Here is a 22,869-nt window from a genome sequence, read left to right as displayed (position 1 = left end):
GTGTGTACTTGATTAAATATCTGAAACCTTTTTTTACTTGTAGGTACTGTGGAGGTCACAGTAATCTGTTTTTTACTTTTATGTTACTGGCATGCTTTGTATTTTTCTGACAGGTTTACCCTCGAGATGAAAACTGTTCACCTACCAAAAAGTGAACTGCAGTGGAGTCAATGGTGGCTTTCCCATTGGACCGTGGAGCTGTGAGGAGAGGATGGGGGGACGGGGGGTGGGGAACGATGACATTCCAAGAGAGCTGATTCCAGCCAGGGGTGTCCAATCACAGTGCAGGAGGGCCATTCCACTCCAGGTTTAATAGGTAAAATGACATCATTAACTGCTTCAGTGTCTGGATGGTTTAATTTAGTTTAATTTAAAACAATTTAGAACAGGTTTGGACCAAAGACCAGGAGTGGAAGGGCCAACTTCGGCCACCCCTGCTTTACTTTATTTGCCAGATTTTTAACTTGCTGAAGAGAAATGTACAACAGTTTTCTATTTTTTTAAACTCTGAAAATAATTTGATAATGTTTTTGTATTTAAAAACTTTGATTGGATTTACTAATATATATTTACAAGGGGCATTGTGTATAATTGTATCTTATTTTTATTCAGACATTGTGTGTGGTGGTGGGGGGGGGGGGGGTCTATTAAGTTGATCAGAACAGCTAAATCTGAATACCACCCGTTTTAATTTATCGACCTTTGCGTATCAAGTTTAAAATTCAAACTTGCATGCATGTAAGTCTCTGTTTTTAGTTTTTAGTTTTCGATCTATTGTAAAATATTTAAAATGCCAGGGAAAATTTGTATGATTATAACTATGTAGTATTTAGACCTTTTGGCATTAAGATCAATTGAATTGACCCCCATGGGATACAAATCAGGACCTCTATTTAACTTGTTATATTGTATACAGGGGGTAAAGTAAGTGGTTTCCATCAGGACTTTCAAAAGTGACAATTTCGCTACTGGAGTACTGTACCTGCATTGCTTTGAACAGAACCATTTCAACAGAAAAGGGTAGTTTTTTTTTTTTGGTCTACTTAATTTATTCAGCCTATTCATTTTTTTCATAGTACCTTTTTTCTTGTTTAAGATGTAATGTCTTATAATATGTTTGTGTTAAGTGGCTTCCTCTAATGGTATTGTAGTGGTTTATTTTGCACCGTTAGTATGACAGACCCAGGACAACACTATAAGCCACTATATATTAGAGTAAGCCACAGAACACTTAGAAGCTTAAAAGAGGACAATAGGTATTAAAAAATGAGTGCTGATCGGGTTGATGTAGACCAGTGTTAAATGATATTGGCATATTGGTCCAGTGAGTGTTATCAAAATCTATATTTGCCCTGTATTTACAGCTTGAGTTTTATTGTCCTTAACAATATATATATATATGATTTTTACTTCCGGTTTTTCAAATATTCCTATATAATCAATGGGCTCTTTCTTAACACTTCATGTAATTATGCATTTTCTGCAATACACTCATCTTAAAAATGTAATTTTGTTTTTTGTTGTATGAATACAGAATAGCCCTTCGGTAATGTACCTGAATAAGCCCAATTATCCTGCCTGTCAAAACACTACATTCCCCTCCTGTATAAAAGGCATTGGTCTGACCCACAGTGCTGAATGTTGCTGCAGTATTTGAGCCCATACTAATGTGAGATACAGCTGTGGTTTACTTCTGTGGTAATTCTGTGCACAGCTGTTTTTATAAGTTTTCTTGTTTGCTTGTTTCTGTGAAAGCTTGTGAGGCTTATGAACACCTTGATAGATAGATCTGAAAAGCTGTATACGGCTTCATAATGGTGGGGGAACAAAAGGCACAGTTACAGATTGTTTAAATAAAACGTTTCACCTCAGAAACCTACATGTATGATTTTTGAGCACGCAGACACACTTCTAGTTATCATTTTAATGCTCTAATTCAGGTATTCGTTTCTTATTGACCTTGAAATATGATAATCTGTTGGGCACTCGTGACAAGCTATGATAAAAAAAATTATTAAAAAAAAAAAAGACTTCTGACATTCCGTTATGTACCAGTATCTGTTGATTTTAAGTGTTAAAAATGTGTGTTTGCTGTTTTTATTGTTCATTTGGGAGGCAAATAGGACATATTTAATAAGGCATGTGCAAAGATTTAACATTATTTTTGAGTAAAAGGTAAGTACTGTACAGTATATTTACATATTTCACTGGGTGACTGGAACAACCCCCTCAGCTACTCACTGGACATTTATTTTGTATGCAGTATTTTCCTTATTTTAAAGATGTATTTATTATAATATGTATGTGTACATACAATTACGTCTTAAATGAATTATGTTTCTGAATGCATAGCAGTAAATGTATATCAGTGTATCAAACAACAGCAAAGTATTCAGAGAGGAATACAATCCTTGTTGAGGCCTATACCAGTAAGAAATGACTCACCACTCCCCTTCCAGACACACTTTCTGTTGTCTCCTGCTATTCCTTGATGAACGTCACCATGGATGAAGTACAAGATCCCTGCATCCAATCACCACTGATTCAACTGAGGTGGTCCAGCCCCTGCTCCTGCACTCCGCATATGGGAATTTCCTCTGCTCACATGACCACATCATTGCATATCTAAATGGACTGAGAAGGTTACTGCAGCCTCTTGTCCACTCTGTCCTTGTTTCTGCCCTGTTGTCACTCAAAATGCTCCAACAAACCCTTTATCTCAGTACTGTACTACTATGTACATATAAATATTGAGGTAAAGGGTTTGCATTGTAATTATTTTGGTGGTTTCTTCATTTCAATGTAATATTAACAGGTTTACAGATTAATTTAATTACCTCAGCAATCGATTGTACCATAACTGGCTTTTTTTGGAATTGTATGCAGCGTTATCAATTTATAGTTGAACACAATTATCATAGTTTTGTCAATTTCGACTAGGTGCTGTACCTTTAGAAGCTGTTATCGGATAGAGTCCCAATAATCAAAAATAAATCCTAAAGACAGACAAATGTTACTGCAATAGGGTGCTGAATGCAAGCTGATATTCGCTTTGTTCGCTGGCCTGACAGCACAGAATGTCTGAGAAATGGACTTTCATCTTGATTAGAGGTAGCCACCGAACGCTTATAAATATACATTACAATGTCTCACGTTCGGTTTATCCCCTCGGGTTTTCCTCAGTAATATTTATTTCAATGCAATATGTCGATACCACCACACGGTGGCATCACAACACAAAAGTTCTCACTGCAACTAGTTCTGAGTGGAGAAGCGGAGGTCTATTTCCTTTAAAACAGGTACGTGTGTCTGTCCTTAAGTGAATTTAAATTATTATTAAAAAGCTATGTTCATGTGTATCCTTTGGGAAGATTGCATAAAACACTATATGCGTAGGTTTGGTCAAATACTTGTCTCTGGTGTCGCCGGTAGTTGCATTTCTTTGACTACTTCATTACGTTTGTAAGTTTGTCCATTGTTTTAAAAACAAACAAACAAACTGAATCATAACAGGTTGTTCCACGTGATAGATTTCAATTAGGTAATTTAGTTTCGGCTTTCTGTTGTAAAATGTCATATTTAATGACATTTGGTACGCTTTGTTTTTTTTTAACAACAAAAAATACAGGGCTTTGCTGTTGTGATAGTTCGAGAAATTAAATATAATGTTAAACATAATGGGTGTTCCGCGGTGAATAGTTTCCACGGACACTAACTTTACCATGTGTGTATGTATGATAAATAATAAAAACAATAACTATTTATCTTATTTAAAGAGATAAAATAATAAATAAACACTTTAATGTGGGGACAATATTGATACCTACCTATTCAGCCAATAGAAGGTTGCCTAGATCCAGCGAATCTTAGTATTGAACTCAAACCTCAAATACATTTTTTATTGTCTTAATATCAGTTTATCCCCACCGTTATCCAGATTGTTATTTCCCTAATCTATACATTGTTGGTTGTCTGTTTTTACTTCTAATAACCATTTCAATTTTTTTTTTTTTTTCTATTTTATGATTGCCACGAGTTGGTAGTACTGCCCTATTTTGTATATACTGTTAATATATAGAGTATATACAACTGAATTGGAGCATCCTAATCTCTGTGTGTAAATGTCATGTCAGTTACATGAAAACGCCTTCAGCAAGACACCGTAAAGCAAGCCATCGTATAGTTATACATTCATTTAAAAGTTAGGGATTTGCAAGAAAACAATCCAGGGTCACTTTAAAAAGCAGGTAACAGATACCTGGTAGAATTGACTGCACAGAAAATAAGGTGTATAAGGCATCTAGGATTAGTGTTAATATTCAAACAGTTTGGAAGGAGTTTGCACGCTGCAGGGTTAAGATTGTCACTGTTAGCTAGGCTCAGGACAGCTAGACTGTCCATATACTCTGTGTGTGTGGGCAGAGATGTGTTGTATGGAAGACAAGTGCTCTGTTGAAGTTATTTGCATTATGATTGTCACAGGTATATGTAGGAATAACCTATAGTTCGGTTGGAAATAAGATTTGCACTCAATAGCAGTTTCAGGCACTAATAGTCTAAAACTCAGGAGTCACTTAGTTGGCTCATCTTGTAAAACCTGCAATGGCTCATGCTGGTATGCAATGGGAGTCTTATTCCCATCCTTGTACCTGTCCAGTTCAAAGATGTGTGAATGACAGCTTGCATCTTTACCAAATTATACATCCCAACTTTAGATAAGGCATTAACAACTAAAAGTTTAAAAATGAAGCAATACTATTCCTTAAGTGGAGGATTTATTTAGGTTATACATCCATGAATATTATAAAACATGGTATGTGCTTTTCATTTTACCTTTATTAAAATTATTTTGCTGGAGGAAATACCATAGTTTCTTTATATATCTATAGATACCTATCTTTAAAGACACAGCTCCATACCCCCTGCCAATCAGTCCTTGGTGTCTCAAACAGAGACAGACATTTGTTCTGAATTCCAAAGTGCAAGATATGGTATATTACCAGATGTGTTTAATAATAGTGTCAGCTACCATGGTGAAAGTTGTGAAATACCATCCATATTGATGATTTGGATTTGCAAAGCAGTATAGGATATCAATTGAAAATAATTCACAGCCAGACCACAGTAATTGCCTGCAAGTATGTATGGTTGACAATTCAATGAAAGGCACATTCCCAGATTGATGTTGCCAAAATACTTCTGAAATCCAGCTCTTGACATAGCTCCGTTGACATCCAGTGTACTTCCTTTAAGCTCCGAGGCAGAAAAGGACATTTTGAACAAGATTCTAGCTGGGAAACCAAATATCTTCATGTCTTCTTTGCAATGTCATTTGTTCTCTGTGTCAGTCTGATATTTCCATAACTAAACCTTGCACTTTACTCTTGCAGGTGTATGACTCTGAGCGAAAATGTGATCTCAAGTTCATAGAGGCCCAGTGTTTATGGGAACATCGGGGGAGCAGCTGAACAGAATCTATCACTGAGAGGTACGCAAGTAAAAAGATAAGGGTCTTGTGTTGTGATGAATTTTTATCTCCTGTATCGGGCCATATTTTTCACTTATCTTTCACTTAGTTATTAAATCTAACCTTGTACACTCTTGCCTTAAGAAATCTTTTTTGTAGCCTATGTTTAGCATTTATTTGTGATGCATTGTTGTATGTATAAGTTTATTTTGATCCAGGGGGCATCTTCTGCCAACATATGTAACATGAATAGATCATTTTCCTGAGCAATGACTGCCAAGACTGGTACAATATTCAATGTAGTGTTGTCCTTAAACACAAACCAGTTTTTGAGGGTTAATTGAAGAGTACATATCATATCCACTCATTCTGCATTGGTTGTAAGAGACTGTTATCTATTCAGGAATACCAAAGTATTTAGTATGTAAGGGGTCTGAGCGAGGGTTCCAGTTCTGAAGTCTTTCTCATATCTGCATTGAAACCTCAATTAAACAATCACCAAAGGGACATTTGCAGCAGAAAAAAAAGATACTCTCTTCTGGGCTCTACTGGTTAGCAAGAGCAGATGACCACTGTGTACAGGTGGCTGTAAATATGCATTTTACTTTACTACCTGAGTCATATACTGCATAATTCAATATTAATTTAGTACTTAAAAATGCTATATAGCTACAAAGTCTTTGTTTTCCTTTCTGGAGCAAGAACGTAAAAAAATGACCTGTTCGTTATTCTCCGAGAATAACGTTCCAGCTTTCACGGACATGAACAGGTGAGAAACATTCCTTGGAAACATGGGATTTTCCATCTGAATAACCATTCATTGAGCACAGTGCTCCAATGTATCCTTTCAGTTAACCCAATGGCACATTCTGAGCAATGAGTGAATAAGCAGAAGCACCCAGGGTAACACAGTGATCTAAAACCCCATTTGTTAATGCCTACTGTAGACTCATCCTGGTCTCACGTGAACTGAGTAAGGGTTCATACACGTACGTACCCACACACTTACTGTTACCCGTATAGCAAAACACAACCCTTGCTGTAACCCATCCCGTTTGGCAAAACTGGCTGTAAAAAGACATTTAGTTGAATGACCTGATGAGTGAACTTCCTTACTTTCAGCTAGCCATGTCATTTCAGGGTTGAGGTATATTCGCCAAAGGGGTGTTGAAATTCCATACAGTGTTCCTGAGTTATACTTAGTAAATAAGGCAAGCTTTATTCTCCAGTGCTATAAATCTCTTATCTTTTATAAGCATTCTGAATTAGTGTCTTAAAACAAACAGGTCTGAAACAATATACCAGAGAAAGAAGACCAGGCAGGATAAATGCTTTTCCCTTCAATTCAATTCTAAGTCATTTTTTTGAAAAATCAAATCTCAATAAACGTATAAGAAAAATGGTGTAGGGTTTTAAGAGCTAGCAGAATCTAGTGTAGAAGCCACTGTATTTTTACCAGCAAGGAAAAAATGTATTGAAGAATACTGGATGCACAGAAGCCATGTAATGCAATGCAAGTGACCCATTTTTATCTGCAGAAACGGATGTGCCTCTATGCACTTACACAGATATTAAATGAGTTTGTGTTGGTTTGCAACATTCTTCCCTGGTTCAGCCCAGGGGTGCACATAACCGGTCCGGCGAGGTTCTGAGTCCTCCAGGTTTTATAGGTACCATTAATTAAGTCCTGGAAGTTGGTTTAATTGGTTCAGTAGGATCATTGGGTACAGGTGGAACAAAGACCAGGCCTCCGGATCCCGAGGACCGGGTTACTTAAGGGCACCTTTAATTAAAGCTGATTACAGGTTTCCATGCAATTGACTAGGGTAGTATTCGAGTGAATATGGTGCATTGCATTACACTAGGCACAAGAAAATGCTTGGTAGAATTGCATGTTACTTATTTCACCAGTTGGCCAGCAGAGGGTGCCATATCAACAGTGTTTGATTCCACAAACAGCTTCCGAAAGTTGTATGCTGTATTACTGTTAATGAAAAAAACAAGATGTCATTTGACTCATCAGGGCTTGTTATTTTTTAAAGTGCTTAAAGTTGTAACTTAAGTTGTCATTGGAATACAATTAACACACAAAGCCTAAAGACTCGCTTGACAGTCATACAATCATCTAATATGATAATTCTATAAAATACATAATTATTCAATAAATATTTGTAAACTTCTCTGCCCTTCTTGAGTTCAGCAGTTGCTGTATAATAGTATATGAATATTTTTTCTAAAGTTGTGATTGGAACTCGATCACAATATTTTAAGATGATGTCTTACCAGAGAGTTGTATGCTGTCATGACATATTTACTTCATTTGAACAGTTATGTGGATGGTAAATTTAAATGTTCTTTCTTGACACATGTTTTCCTTCTGTGAAGGGGATTAAAGCAATATGTTTGTCACAGTCACCTATGATGCTGAGAATTGTATCATGTGAACAGCTGGGCTTGTGTATAGGATTTAAAAAATTGCAGACACCTGCTAAACCGAGCTGCAGACCCCGTTCAGAATCGTGTGCTAGTCTTAGTGTAATCTGTACCATGATAAAAACACCTTGTCTCATGTGCTTGACATTTAGATTTAATAAAATAAGTAATAAATCTATATATATATATATATATATATATATATATATATATATATATACATACACATAAATAATATTCAGAGGTAATTGTAAGTGCTTTGTACACTTCTCATAGAATCATGATTTTGCAATTTGATGTCTACAGCAGCTGTCGGCCTGTATAGCATTATAAAGGTCCGGATTATAAATCAGTTTGGATTATCGAGATTTTACTGTAATTAATGGCCGTTTAAACTAAAGAATCTTGAAATTACATTTCTTGGATAATGCATGCATTATATTAATAGGGTCAAGGTTTTTAGTTATTAAATACAAAATGTGTTCACTAATGTGCACGTATAATAATAAGAAGAACTTTAGAAGCGAGTCATCAGGGCACTGGAAATATGAGCAGATTTTTGCCCTTTGCGGCACACAGACTACGAATTTAACCTTTTCTCAGCAGCATGTTTACATGAAGCATTATAGCGTCATAGAGCCCACACAAGATTATTGGCATTTCATTGTTTATTGTGTAAAGCAGATAGAATTGTACCAGTGTCTCCTCGGTTCACACAATTTATTTGCAACTTTCACATTCATAGTTTATCAATTGCAGGCAAAGAATGGTAGGCTCCCCATTAAACTGAATGTAAAGTATAATTCAAATCTCAACAGATGTAAAGGAAAGGTCAGATCATCAAAAGGGTCTGTAGAGCTGAGAGAACCAGCAGAGTGTATCTAAATTGAACTTTGAGATTTTTGGACTTAACATAACTGTAAAGTATGAAGTTTAAAATAATTTGATTTGCGTTTTAATGGAAATATAGTAATTTGTGAATCTCTAATGTTTAAGTTTAGTGATAGAATTGTGCACTTTACCTGAAAAAAGCCATGTTTCATTGTAAAAACTGAATTTCACAACAAGCTCTTTCTACTGTCTGTTTGTTAGGTTCAGTGCACAAATATGCTACTGTTTTCTCGTGGGGATTCCTGTGCTTTCTTCTGATTTACAATTGATATTTGCTTTGTGCTATCTGTTACTATGTATGTTATGCTTCTACAAAGGACCTATTTCACTACTGCTTTTCAAACCACATGGGCTTGATCAGTGTTTGTTTGCCCATCATTTATCAGGCTGTTAATGGATGGGCAAACGTCAATTAAGCATTAATGTTGATAAAAGAGATGAGTAGACAGATAAGTTAAATAGAGCAAATAACATTTGGTTCTAAAATCTAGTTCAGGTAGATTGAAAGGATTGGCTGTTAGTGTGTCACCTCTCTCCTTAGTCTTAAATCTTTAAACCCTGCAAACCTGTATACAGCCTAGGAAAGATCTACTCAAAATGCAGCCCGCTCCCATATAGGAAAGATCATTCCATTCAAAACTATAAATATATGTGCATTTTTAGATGTATAATAATTGCTTGGCATTGTTGTTTTATTGAGTGTGGTCTGTTTAAGTCTCTCTTTGTATTTGTGCTTGCACTATTGAGATGTACCTGTGCTGGCCCTGCAGGCACAAAGTCGTTTTTGTGAGGGTGATCATCTTAGTTCTGTATTCAGATAGCTTACTGCTGTTAATAGATTTGTATATTGGTATTAACATGTGCAAATCACGCCTGGGTGCTAGACTGTGAAAATGTAGCCTCTTCTGCAGATCATACCTGTGTGGGAAACACTGTGCAACAAATCTCAATGGCCTAGCATGCCAGGTGTGTAGAGCATGCAGTTTGATAATCTCCATTAACATAGTCAAACAAAGGGTAACTTTCACATCCTAACAAGTTTTAATTTTGTATTGTAGTAAAGCCCCTCTGTATTTTTTCCATCAGACCTCAAGGCATGCAGCTCTATTGTTTTTTTTTTTTCTTTTTTAAGTTTAGTGTGGCCAATTATTTGACCCCAGATCTTCTTCCCGATTTGGAATGTTCAGTCATCACCGCAGCAATTCCCCACACAGCTCAGGAGAACTTCAGTGGCCGTCTTCCGATCTCACGACCAAGCCAGCTTCCTCTTTTACACTCAGGAACTTGAATGGATGTCCGCGACCTACCAGCCTCTGGAGGACAAATGCCAGCCCTGCAGGTGTCCGCTTTTAAGCTCACTGGGCGCTTGGCCAGCAGGGTTCACTGTAGCTCGATGAGGAGAAACAGTCCCTGCTGGTTTTGTCTCCCGAACCCATGGGAGTGCCAGAGCCAATCCCCAGCGAGCACTGAAGTATTATTGTGATGACAATCTAATAAAACCATACATCTTTTAATTTGGACAGTGGGCGAAGCTGACTTTATTTTAAGTTTAGAGAGCATGTTGAAGTTATTTTGAGCAGAAAGCAATTACTATAAATTATGTTTTCTTTGGTACACTGTATGTAACAGTGGTGAGAGATGTTAGTTTGCCATATTCTGTGGGACAAAATCCCATATTTCAGGCTTAGCCGGTGCCAGATTCTTCTGTAATAAGTGATGTGTGGTCTTTTTTTTAATTTGCTCAGCAAGAGAAATGACTGGGAAATAATGTATCCATTTGTAAGGATTGCATTTACATGTTGGCTGTTCGTTTGCAAAGTGTGCTGCTGAACACCGTCATGAAAGGTTTAAACTGATCATTTCATAGATGTAGCATCTACTGATATTTTTTGGTAAAATACTTTGATAATCAATTATTTAACATTTTTAGAATGCATATATCTCACTGTGATTGACCTTGTCTAATTTAAGGGATTTGTGCTTGTTTTTAATGACAGGCTGAAATCGTGATAAATGAACTTTGATCCCCCGATAGCCTGCTAGTAAAGTAACCACAAGTGAGTAGTTTTAATAGGAGTTTACAATCCTGGGTATAAAAGGTCTTGGGTCTAGCTTGCAAGATTTTCCCACTGCATGAGCGCTGGTATGGTTCAGTTTTGCTCTCTACAGCATAGATAGGGACTAAGCAAACAGTGTTCCCTTTTTTAAGTGAGACAGCATGTCATAATTCAACTTTTCGACAGCAGGCAGTACTTTGAGTTGAGGCTCCTTGCAGTTGCTGCTCCTCCTTGTGTTTTCTAATTTGGATTACCTCAGGGGGTTAGCAAACAAACAACGCAGATAGCACATCACAAGGGGAGGGATGAAATATGCATTTTATTGCAAACCATTCATAGAAAATGGAAATAAAAGAAAGGGTAGTAAAAAGCAACGACACTCTGTGTCCTTCTTTTAAAAAAGGAACTTGATGATGGAGACGAGAGGGTTTATGGGAGGGTGACCTGGGGAATGCATTGTTTGTTACACTTTATACTTAAAAATAGAAAGCTATAATATAAAATTGAATTGTTTCCTAAAGTAAATTTTAAGCCGACATTTAAATCTACATGTGCATATTTAGATATTTAACCTTTTTTAAAGAAAGTGATGTGAAACAAGAAAAAAGCAGAAATTACTTTACTTGTTAATTTTATTAATATGTATTGTAAGCCAGTAATAGATCGTACACTTAAACCATATCAACTCTAATCAATTTCCTGTGATATTTATGCATCTGTTTTTTTCTGTTCATCTATATTTTGAACAATTTATTTTAAAAACTTTACATTTTTTAAATAGGGATTCCCACAAAGGATTTAAAAGTATGCATGTATATTTTTACTAAAAAACATTGGATCTAACTTAAGATACAAGAAAGGTGTAACCTGTTGAGCACTACAAATGTAAATCAAAGTCTGACTGACTTCTGTTTAAGTAGGAACGGGTCCAAAACCTTTCAAATCCCATGTCAAGGCAGCTGTTATTCACCACTCACAGCACGATGACCGCCAATAAAAAAAAAAAAAAAAAAAAGTTCACATTCCCAAAGGCAAAGGGTCACGACCTATAGATAAAACAGTAAAATCTAATTGTAGAATCTTCGTTTATCAAGGAGCTGGTCTCAAGTGAATAGTGAAGGCTGCTTATGTTTCTAAAAAACATCCGGTGTCCTCCTTTATTGCCCCTTCGCTCTTGAGCTGATGGGTAAGCAACGGCTTGTTTTGAGCAACAGGCTGAATCACCTGTGTTTGTTTGCTCAGAGGGCTGAGTATCATTATCACAGGTGGTTCATGCCACCAATACCAACAGGACCAAGCAAATTAGCTTTCAGGTTTCAGTAGCAGGCACGCACCAGTGACCGGGGTGTGTGAAAACACATGAAAAGGATGTAGGGCGAAGGCAATAAAAACATGTCAGAGAACTCTAATTTACCCTGCTGCTCTCGGTGAACTCCTGTACGCTGTGTGACCTGATGTTATCTGTTGCTTTCACACTCGCTGCGGCTTCTGGTTGTAATTACACCATGTAAGGAGTATCCTGTTAATGCATGTTAAACGTCAAGCTTCTTTTCTTTGTGTGGCTGAATGGCAGCCAAGCCCGAGCTATCTCCCAGTGAGGAATATTAAGAGTGACAGCAACGTAAAACTGATCAACTGGAAAAAGAGTCTCAGACGCGATGCTGTGTCTGTGTCTTTTTTTTGTCTTCTTTTCTTCGTGCAGGTGTAGTAACAAAGAATGTAATAGATCAAATAAGCAGCATACGATAGCAGTAGTGGAGTGTGTAAATGGTTTTGGATTGGATCCAGATTAGCTGGCTGATGAAATGCTGCTCTGTCTGTACATGCGCTTTAACACACTCGGTCGAGGGGTTTGCTTGACTCTCTCATTCAATATCTATAGTGTCTTTGTATTCTTTTTACGTGTGTGTGTGGGTTTTTTTTTTTTTTTTTAACCGTTTTACAAATATGAAACTAGTAGATTTTAGAAAACTGGGTTCTTTACTTTTATTAGCGGGGGAAAAAAAAAAAGACATAGCAACTTCATTACACAGTCAGTCTTATTTGGAATGGAATTTACCAACCAAACCAAGTGATACACACTCCAAAACATATTGGGACAGATGGGGAATTGCATAACCCTGCACAGACCTCTTTCTCACTAAATGTCTTGGTATACTTTAATAGATACTCTTAAAATACATTTAAAATATTATTCATTTACTAACACAGAAAATCAATAGTGAAATTCTGCTTTGTTGACTGCCAGCAATGACCTATCAGAGTATATACAGTGGAAAACACTTTATCCACACATTAGGTGCTTTTTTAGACATTGGCAGTGATGAACCTGGGTTGTCTGAAATACAGATTCATGCTCTGAATCTGGGAGCTTAAAATGCACAAACCACATTGTACAGCTGCATCAGATAATGTTGTTTGATGTACGGATATTATTATTATTATTACTATTAATTAGTTATTTAGCAGATACTTTTATCTAAAGCGACTTAGAGACAAGGGGGTGAACTATGCATCAACAACTGCTGCAGAGTCCCTTACAATCGGACCTGGGTTTTACGTCTCATCCGAAGGACAGAGTACAAGGAGGTTAAGTGACTTGCTCAGGGTCACACAGTGAGTCAGTGGCTGAGCTGGGATCAAGCCCTTTTCTTTAACCACTGGACCACCAAGCCTCCTGTTAAGCAGCTTTGCATGTGTACTCAGGTCTGTTAATCTAGTGTTGATGCTAACACAGTTGGAATGTAAAGCTCTGAATCTCAATTCCTCTGATTTTTCACAGTCATTTACTGAAAAAATAAAATTAGACTGTACAAGCATGATTGACAGGAGTACACAAAGCATAAATATTTGAGCAGCGTGCAAGAATGTTGTTTCTTTAGCACAAATTAGTTCATTTGGGTTCTGCATATAGCATTTGGGCATTCAAGAGTGGAAGAGAACTGTGAATTACTGGAAGAGAATTCAAATGACACTGTAAGGTGAACTTAAGAAAAGTTCATAAATAATTTTGTAGGTAGTAGGTACTATATTATTCTATACCTTTTTTTTAATAATTCAGTTCTTTGTGAGACACCAGCCCATATGAATTTATTTAGTGCCCCCAAAGGTCCAGCAAAATACCTGGCGAGCATAGTGGACCACATGAGACAAAACAGGGAGCATGCTTTCCTGCATTGTGCTCCTCTGGTTCAGTTACGTCACTGCATTTGTTTCTCATAGAATGTATTGTTTACCCTTGGACCTTTCGTGACTCTTACAACCTGTTCTGGTTCCTTCACACTTTCACATGAGGAGCGGGCAAGTCTTTATGGAAACTCCCTGTGGTCCTTTTACAAGGAGGTCCTGGGAAGACGATAGCAGCGTTCACACCAAAGTCTAACCAAACTAAAGCAGGTATCTGGCATTACAAGTCGTGGGATGGTAGGAAGCCACACAGTGATACAGACTAGTTTATTGGATACCTTGCATCTATTATGCTGTCATTTAGTTTGTTGTTACAGCACTGGTACAGAAGGCCGTCTACCCTATGACCTGGGAAGAAACCTCCAATATGTCAAATGGTGTGGGAGTGGGCTGAAATACCTAACACCTGTACTATCAGAATTGTTTCATTTGTATATTTTATATAAACAAAAAAAAAATGGACACTGCACTAGATGGCAGTTTAGTCAGAAGAACACTTATGCGATCAGCACCGACTATATATGAGTAAGCCTGTCCTGAGAAACTTCCACAGAAATAAGTATCTCTCAGTGCAGGTAGATTGTTGGGCAATGGGAAGCTGGCTGGAATCTGCTCAATGTGTCCAAATAAATGGGAGTTCCCCTCTCAATGGTCAATCATGAAGGCTACCCATTATAAAGAAGTGGAAAAACAAGTATGACCACACGTCCAGGGATATCAGATCCCATAAGTCAACGTCTCAAAAAGCTTGGATAACAGGGGAAGGAAACCCAAGACTAGCTGCTGTAGCTCAGGCAGAAACTGCTATGTTAATGTCTTCAGCCAGAAGGCATCTCTGTCATTTAAGCTGTCATAGAGCAGCGAAATCTCAAGAATGAAGAGCTACTAAAGTCCAGGATGAGCCACAAGTTAACGAGTAGCAGGACTTTGCTTTATGTTCTGTTTACCAAAAAATATGCTGTCCCTGACAGGACTAGTGCTGATCTGTTCTTTCTGTTTTATAATCTTGAGAACCGCTGATCCAATTGTAATGAAACCCGGTATGGACAATCAAAGTGATCTTCAGTTAATATGTGGGCGCCTGTCCCCCGTGACAGGGGTAAGTACAGTATGTTAGTTTAGAGTGTAACATATATAGAGAGAACCACATAGCCAATTGTTCAGATTGAACTCATTATTTTAGGGTATCTCAATGGGGAGATATATCCATCCTTCTGTACACATGTCACCTTTGCACTATTACAGGTACATTGTGTGGCTAGCAGTCATGGCGATAATCTACTGATACTGATGGATCTTGTTTCTGGGGATGTGTGTTACTAACATATTTGTTTGTTTAGATCATGATGAACTACTTGTGGATAAGTTCTGGTTTTGGAAAGGGGAGTTCTTAGAATGCAATAGTCTATATATTTCCCAATCACAGGCAAATTGCCCCCATCTTTGTAAATGTATCACAGGGGCAGTTTCCCCATAATGATATATCAGGCCCTATGTCTCCAGAACCACCAGCTACAATTGCATAAAACTTGTTCCAGGAAGCTATTCACTATACTGTGGTACTGACACCAGGCTGAGCTATTGAGGGCTATAATAATGTGTTTATTTTACCGACTTTGGTTTTCAATTAATACTTACCACAGATAATCTATTCGATTTGGCGAGTAACAAATCATATCCCTAATTGTTTTTAAGCAGTTTGTCTGAAGTATATTAACAGAATGTTTAACGTACTCACTAACATAGCTGGAGGCTCATTTGCACTTGTGATTTATTAGATTTGCATTAGTCAGCAGGGCTTCTATCTAATTTGTCCACAAGTTCATCCATAAATAAATCAGTCTACACCCTGCACGGACACACACACACACACATACACCCTGCAAACTAAAAGTAGATGTCACTGCTGTTTTATGTTTTAGTTTTTAGTTACCAAAAAAAAAAAAAAAAAAAAAAAAGCTTATACTTTTATTCAGTTATAACCGTAATTGAACAGACCTGCTTACTGAATCCTGAATATACCTTTCAGCAGCTGTCATGCTAGTTTAAAGATCTGACACTCCTAAATTTGTTGATTTTAAGTCACTGAACCTAGTGGACTGAACCAGCAATAGATTCTGAGGGAAGACTCTTCTAGAAGGGAAACCTCTTATACTCCCTGGGAGTGACAGTTCAAGTGAAGCTGTTCTCTTGTAAACCGCATTGGCAGATCAGTGCGTCAAACACAGAAAAAAATAAAAAACACTTCAGTCAAGCCGTTTTGTGTGAAGTGAAGCTAGTCCAAATGTTATATAATCACTGAAAAGGTCCAGAGTTGAGAGTCGTAAATAATACTGTATTTTATTACAGCGTATATAATTTAATGTGAAGAAAGTTGTATTGAATTTGAACTGGTACACTGCATCTGACCTAGGTATTGCGCTTTGAACATGCAAAATTTATGATAGTTAATGCTTTTATAGTGAAATGCTTAAGAAGTCATTACAATCAGCCTTTTGTTTGCTACAAAGTTGGCAACACTGGCTTACTGCTTATTGTACAAGGGAACATTTTAGGGTCAGTTCACATTGTATCACTCTCGGCGATACAAACACTGCAATAATTCTGCCAAAGTGGTTCACTAGGTTTTTGCTCTGCCTCTTGGTCCTGATTTCGATTATTGTTTAACTTCAGTGCATTTCTGAATAGTTGTACTACAAGAGAGGAAGTTTTGCTCCTTAATTCGAGGTCAACTTGTAATGAACCATAGTTTCAATTGCATGAACAGCTGCTTCTTTTATAAGCAAGCCGGGTTCATTTGCAGTTCAGGGTAACGCAATGATAATTTTGGGAACAGGGAAGCCTCTATTCATTTCTTTATTTTGATATGCTTTCGAATAGCTTTGACATTTAGGCACATGTTGGCTGACTTCCCTGACTTCAGTTTAACTCAGTTCAGCTTGTTGCAGAGCTGCTGAGATAAGTGAAGTGTAATGAAGCAAAAAAGAAAAATGCATTAAGGGGAATAAAAATGGTTTGCATTGGTACAGAAATGCAATTCCCTAATAGGGCATGCATTGAAAACATTAATTAGAGGCATAGTAAAAGTAGTAATTAATACAAACATTTTAAAATAGCTTCTCAAAATTGCTAGTGGAACAACTTATTTTAGGCCTGTCATTTTTGGGACGATAGATGTCTGAGGCAAATGTGGTTTAATGTGAGTTGTCTAGAGATATTTATCTGGACGTCTATAATTCTGTAAATGAAATAATACAATTTAAAGTAATTTTCTTAAATTTACATTACCTCAAATGGGTGTTATTTTTTGTACAAGTTCAAGATCTTATTGTTAGTAAATGGTGGTGATTTCTTTTTTTTAATTGGGGCCCCCCATAGTTCAATCTGTTTTGGTAGTTATGTAAAAATGGAAAGGTAATTTTCTGTGTAAAATAAGTTACTAATTTTAATAATATACAATTTTGTGTTTTGTTTGGTAAATTGATGATGCAAAATCTGCTAAACCGCACAAGTGAATGAATGACTTACTGCCCTGCAAAATAAGAAAGGGTGACTTTTGCAATAGTTGGCTATTTGTTTCAAATTGGGACTAAGGATCCACATGCCAAGAGAGCTCCATAATAGACAGATTTCATTGTTGGATTAAACATACCTTATTTATATAAATGTAATTAAACCAGAATCGTGAAACATGAAGTCTATGATCAAGAATCAATAATGTCTCCTTCCCAGCAACTCGTATATTAAAAACACTCCTGTGTGCAAGGTGAGCATGCAAATCAAACCTCCTTTGCACTGAGTGCCGGGCTTGACTTGGGGCTCACAAGGAGATTTGTATCATCCTTAGCTCTCCTGAGGATTTGGAAGGAGAATTATCTGGGGATACTTGGCCTGACTGAGCCACAGTGACCCCTACTGGTGAGGTGTCCCAAGCTTCCCAAGCTTTAGCAGCTTACATGTAGTAACATTTGCAGTTTGGTGTAGAGATCATTGGCTTGACAGCAGAGATAAAGGTTGATCTTTAGTCAGTGAGTTGATTTCAAACTGGGGCGTAAAACGGGTACAATTAGTCTAAATGTATAATACAGAAAGAAGAAAAAAATGGATGGTGTCATTTTGTAAACCATTGCACCAATCAACTTTATTAATATTTGAATATGGGTATCTTTTATTCATTCTTCTTTTTTTTAAACATTGAAAATCTAGATTCGTTTGATAAGGCATTCTCATGTGTGAACATAACTGCTGCCTATTTATAATGGGGGTTAATGTCTTATTGAAAAGCTGTTTAGACTGCTTTTCACAGATGAGCAGTGTAATAAAGTAGGGCAAACATGTCGTACAGTGTTAATGCTGAAGACCTGTCACAGGCTTGCCACTACATGACCCTACATGAGGTTAAACACTCATGTTTTTTTTTTTTTTTTTTTTAAGCAGGATTCATATCCACCTAACAGACATGCAAAATTTGACTTGGATGCATCTGACAAATGGAGAATGAGGACAGTTTTAAGTTCAAGTGAAGGTCAGATGATTGATAATGTAGCTTTGAAAAAAAATGGCCAATTTAGGCAAGTTGTGTATCTTGCTGTTGCGTAGCCTGCTAGCAGTGCTGCTTTTTCTCTTTTACAAGAAGACAAGATATTCCTTTGATGGTGACAATGAAAGATGGGCAATGCTAGGACTAACACTTTTGCTATGATTGATCATTTAAAATGTGAAAATGAAGGATGAATGCAGTTACAAATTATGTTTGTGGGAGGTCTCTCAAAACAAGAGAATGGAGATAGCCATAACTTGCTGAACCTTGTCTGAATCTCGCCTGTACTTTGGCATTGTATATTTAGGATTCAAATTGTTTAGAAATCCAGTAAATAAACCAAAGCTTTCAATGTATACAGGACAGTGCTAGTCTAGTCATAATCATGATAATGGAATGTTATGAATACCTCCAGGGACAGGGATCTTGTGGAGATGCCACAATATACATGTGCAGGTAGGTCTTTGTCTCATTGGTATAATCTCAAAGACACAAAGCACCAGCAATAACATTCCAATTTGCTTTACTTACATACATACTCTTTTTAAAATAAAGTAAATGTGACAGTACCAAGGTAATTATGCCTAGATAAGCTTCATCTAATAAATTGCGAAGCCCCCCCCCCCCATTTTTAAATGGCATCATATATTAAAAGAGCAATCAAACAAACAAAAAACATAACTTTATCCTTGTTAATGTTTGTCAACATTTGTGAAAGTTTCATTTAAATGTAACTTATTTGTATTGCATTTTTATTCAGTTACATTGATAATATATACCTATCATGACTGTATATGTTTACTCACAGTATTTGTTTTTTGGCAAACCCCCATGCACAAAAATAATATTGTGTACATTAATCAAGTATCACAAAGGAAGCAGTAAATGTGCTCTCTATTGTACAACATTTTGATTAATATTATTAAATAAACATACATTTGCACATGTGAGTCAAATCACTGATAAGCCTGAGTCAGCGGAAAAACCCTTCACTGCCCTGAGGTGTTTTATGGATTGATTCGTCCCAGCTGAGCAGGCAGAATCAATCCATACGAATGTATTTGACGCCTTAAATAGCTAGTTGAGGCACCTTTAGCAATAATAACCTCTTTTAAATGATTAGGATAGTTGTCAAGCTTTTGGCATGATTCTTTAGTGACTTTTGACCATTCTTCAATGCAAAATTGTTCCAGTTCATTCAAATTCTGAGGACTTGTCACAGCCTTCTTCAACTCATACCAAAGATTCTCAGATCGGGACTTTGACTAGGCGATTCCAGAACCTTGATTTTATTCTTCTTTAACCATTCTGAAGTAGATTTTGATTTGTGCTTTGGATTGTTGTTGTGTTGGAATGTCCAGTTGTGCTTTAAACCAAGTTTTATAGAGGAGGGTTTCAGATGATTGGCCAATATCTATTTGTATGCTGTGGAATCCATTTTACTATGCATTGGAACTAAATTCCCTGTGCCATTAGAGGAAAAACAGCACCATGGAAGGATATTACCACCTCTATGCTTGACAGTAGGTATGGTGTTTTTTTCTTTATACACCTCAACAGACTTTCTCCAAATGTAATGACTATCAGTTTGACCAAATAGCCTCGATTTTTGTTTCATCACTCCACAAAACCTTTGACCAGAACTCCTATCCATCATTCAAATGCAGTTTTGCAAACTTGAAACGATTGTCCTTGTGACATTTTCCTAAGAATGGCTTTTTCCTTGGACTGCAACCATTGAGACCTTCACCATGCAATACTCAACCTATGGTTGAAATGGAAACCCCAGTCCCACTTGCAGCCAATTCACTTTGAATATCTTTGGCAGTCAATCTCAGATTGTTATTAACCTTCCTCACAATTCTTCTACTTGTTCTTGGTGAAAGAACCTTCTTTCTTCCAGACCGAGGGAGCATTGAGAAAGTACCATGAGTCTTGTACTTCTTATATAATAGAAAAAATTGTTGAAATTGGGATACTCAAATGCTTGGAAATCTTCTTGTATCCTTCTACATCTTTGCCAATAAATAATTTTCTGCCTGTCTTCAGATAGCTCTTTACTTTTTCCCATATTGACTTGCTGGTAATGACAGCAATCATCCTATGCCTAACCCTTTTATACTCTCTAAGAATATTCATCTACAAGCCAGCATTTTCTAGACTTTCCTAGAATTTGGTTCTGCATTATCCAATTTCTAGCACCTTGTAGACAATACTATCATAGCATCAGACGGTATGAATACTTTTCAATTAGCATTTTTAGAAATTAAATTTTGCTCAAAAAAATTGCTTAAATAAATAATTGTAGACATCTATTTCTTGTAACTTTTTTCTTTTTTTTCCTCATCCACAAAAGCAAAACTTGCTACAAAAGATTTTTCCTAAAATTCTTTGTTTTTGAGAAATGTGTAGAAATTATAAATTTCCATTGGGGTATGTAAACTTTGGACTACAACTATATATATAATTTATTTCAGTAGGACAGCCCTGTGCTACAGAATTAAATAGTTTCATAAAATGTTAGTTGATGTGATTCATATCTGTCACCAGAAACTTTTCAACACAAAATAGTTGGCACCTCATTTGATTGCCTCTTTGGTCCCCCTGCACACACCTCCTTAGTTGGCCAGGGGTGGCTGGACAATTTGCATCTCAACAACCCACAGGAAGCGACAGCCTGAGTTCACAAAGCTTTTACCTAGACACTTTGACTCCCAGTTAATAATGGTTGTTAACAGTTGCACCAGAAGCTATCCTCCTCTAGGCGACCAGAGCAGATGTCAGAAGTTTAAAGTGTCTAATGTCTAGGAACAGGCTGTATACCAAGGAACCTAAGGCAGTCAGCCAGCTCCTGTTTTTAAGACATTTTAAAACCTAGCATAGTATTATTTACTTATTATTTACAGTTCTTAGGAAAGGTGAGATTATGGCATCTAGTTTTCGATGGGTGTCATGGAGACAAGAGATACACAACCAATATACTGTTATGACAAGCATCTCCATCGGACTGTCCAGTCATTTTGTTCTATTAAATTCCTGTGGCTTCAAATAGTATTTCCCCTTTGTTTCTATCAGGTTACCAACTATTTATCAGAGTTATTGTGCTGATTTTATTTTTATATTGGCTGTTGTTTGCAGATTGTGTTATGTGCGCATTTTAGATGAATCTCCAACCTTTTTATGCATATTATTATTATTATTATTATTATTATTATTATTATTATTATTATTATTATTATTCCACCACATGTTTGTTTTTAATCATTTGAGGTTTACCTTTTCTGAACTCATGCCCCCCCACCCCCCAACTCCTCCTCACTTTTTAAATTAGTGCACATTTTTCATGTTTTGTTGCAACTTACTGCCATTTGCTTCAGACGACGTGCTGTATGTAGCTGCATCTAATATTTCATATCACAAAACATGGAGAAAAGGCCAAGAAATTATTGATTGCTTTTAAATGTAATGTTCCGTCTTCACAACAGACCGCGTACTGCACGTAATGGGAGTACAGTGCTCATGTCACAGCATTTTAAAGCTTCAGGGCTGTACTTGTGAGGTAGCTAGCAGGGCATGCTCATCTCATCTCCTCTCCTCTCCTCTCCTCTCCTGAAAGGCTGTCTGCAGGAGATCTTTACATCTCTCCACTGTGGTTGCCTCAAGCTTCTGAAGCGCGGAGAGACAGGTCTGGAACAGAGAGTCTCCTCTTTGATCAGCAGACCAGTGTCCACTCCTGATTAGCAACCAGCCAAGTGATTGACAGCCAAGCTTCTGTTCATTTCTCAATGTTCCTTCTCACTGGAGGGTAACCAATAACCCGCCCAGAGATGATAAGGAATCCCCCCTGTTGTGTTCAATCACAATGCAGAAACACGGCCCTATCTGTATCCCAGGCTGATTCACAGAGTGGGTATTCAGACTCGCAAGGATGGTGGTGACTTTTTAGTCCCAGAAAAACACCCTTCAGGTAAAGAATAAGCCTGCATTTTACTATTTGTAAAAATCAGAAATGTTTAAAGTTTCTTCTTGATATCTGAAGCTGAGAATTGAAAGTGGAAAATGGTCAAATCCTCACCTGGTGAATCTGAAACAGAGTTCATGTGTCTTTGTTTGCTTGTGGCTGCATGTGGAAGAGTCCAGTCTGCTTTTGTAATCAGAGCTTTGGCTGTTTCAACAACATAACGCTGAATTTAGATAGTATAAACAGAATCAGGCTTTGCAGGCTAATCAAAATAGCCAGTGAACTATGAAATCAATTAGTGTTTAAAGTTTCAGTTATTGTTGCCCAAGCTTAC

The 22,869-nt window shown here is 37.0% G+C and overlaps 1 protein-coding gene across 3 annotated transcripts in view; it reads left to right on the top strand.

Moving 5' to 3' along the window:
* slc22a15 (solute carrier family 22 member 15) overlaps positions 1-22,869 on the top strand; it is a 54,002-nt gene that overhangs the window by 15,370 nt on the left and 15,763 nt on the right. For 2 of the 3 annotated variants that reach the window (XM_034030134.3, XM_059035804.1), the window contains exons 12-13: positions 114-3,299; positions 5,391-5,488. In XM_034030134.3, coding sequence (XP_033886025.2) covers positions 114-155 — 42 coding nt within the window. In that variant the 3' untranslated portion in view covers positions 156-3,299; positions 5,391-5,488. The remainder of the gene's footprint in view (positions 1-113; positions 3,300-5,390; positions 5,489-22,869) is intronic. The other variant, XM_059035803.1, reaches the window with a different exon arrangement.

Source organism: Acipenser ruthenus, chromosome 13 (assembly GCF_902713425.1).
Source record: "Acipenser ruthenus chromosome 13, fAciRut3.2 maternal haplotype, whole genome shotgun sequence".
Classification (NCBI taxonomy): domain Eukaryota; kingdom Metazoa; phylum Chordata; class Actinopteri; order Acipenseriformes; family Acipenseridae; genus Acipenser; species Acipenser ruthenus.
The sequence above is the reverse complement of the archived record's forward strand: the minus strand, read 5'-3'. Positions and strand labels throughout refer to the sequence as shown.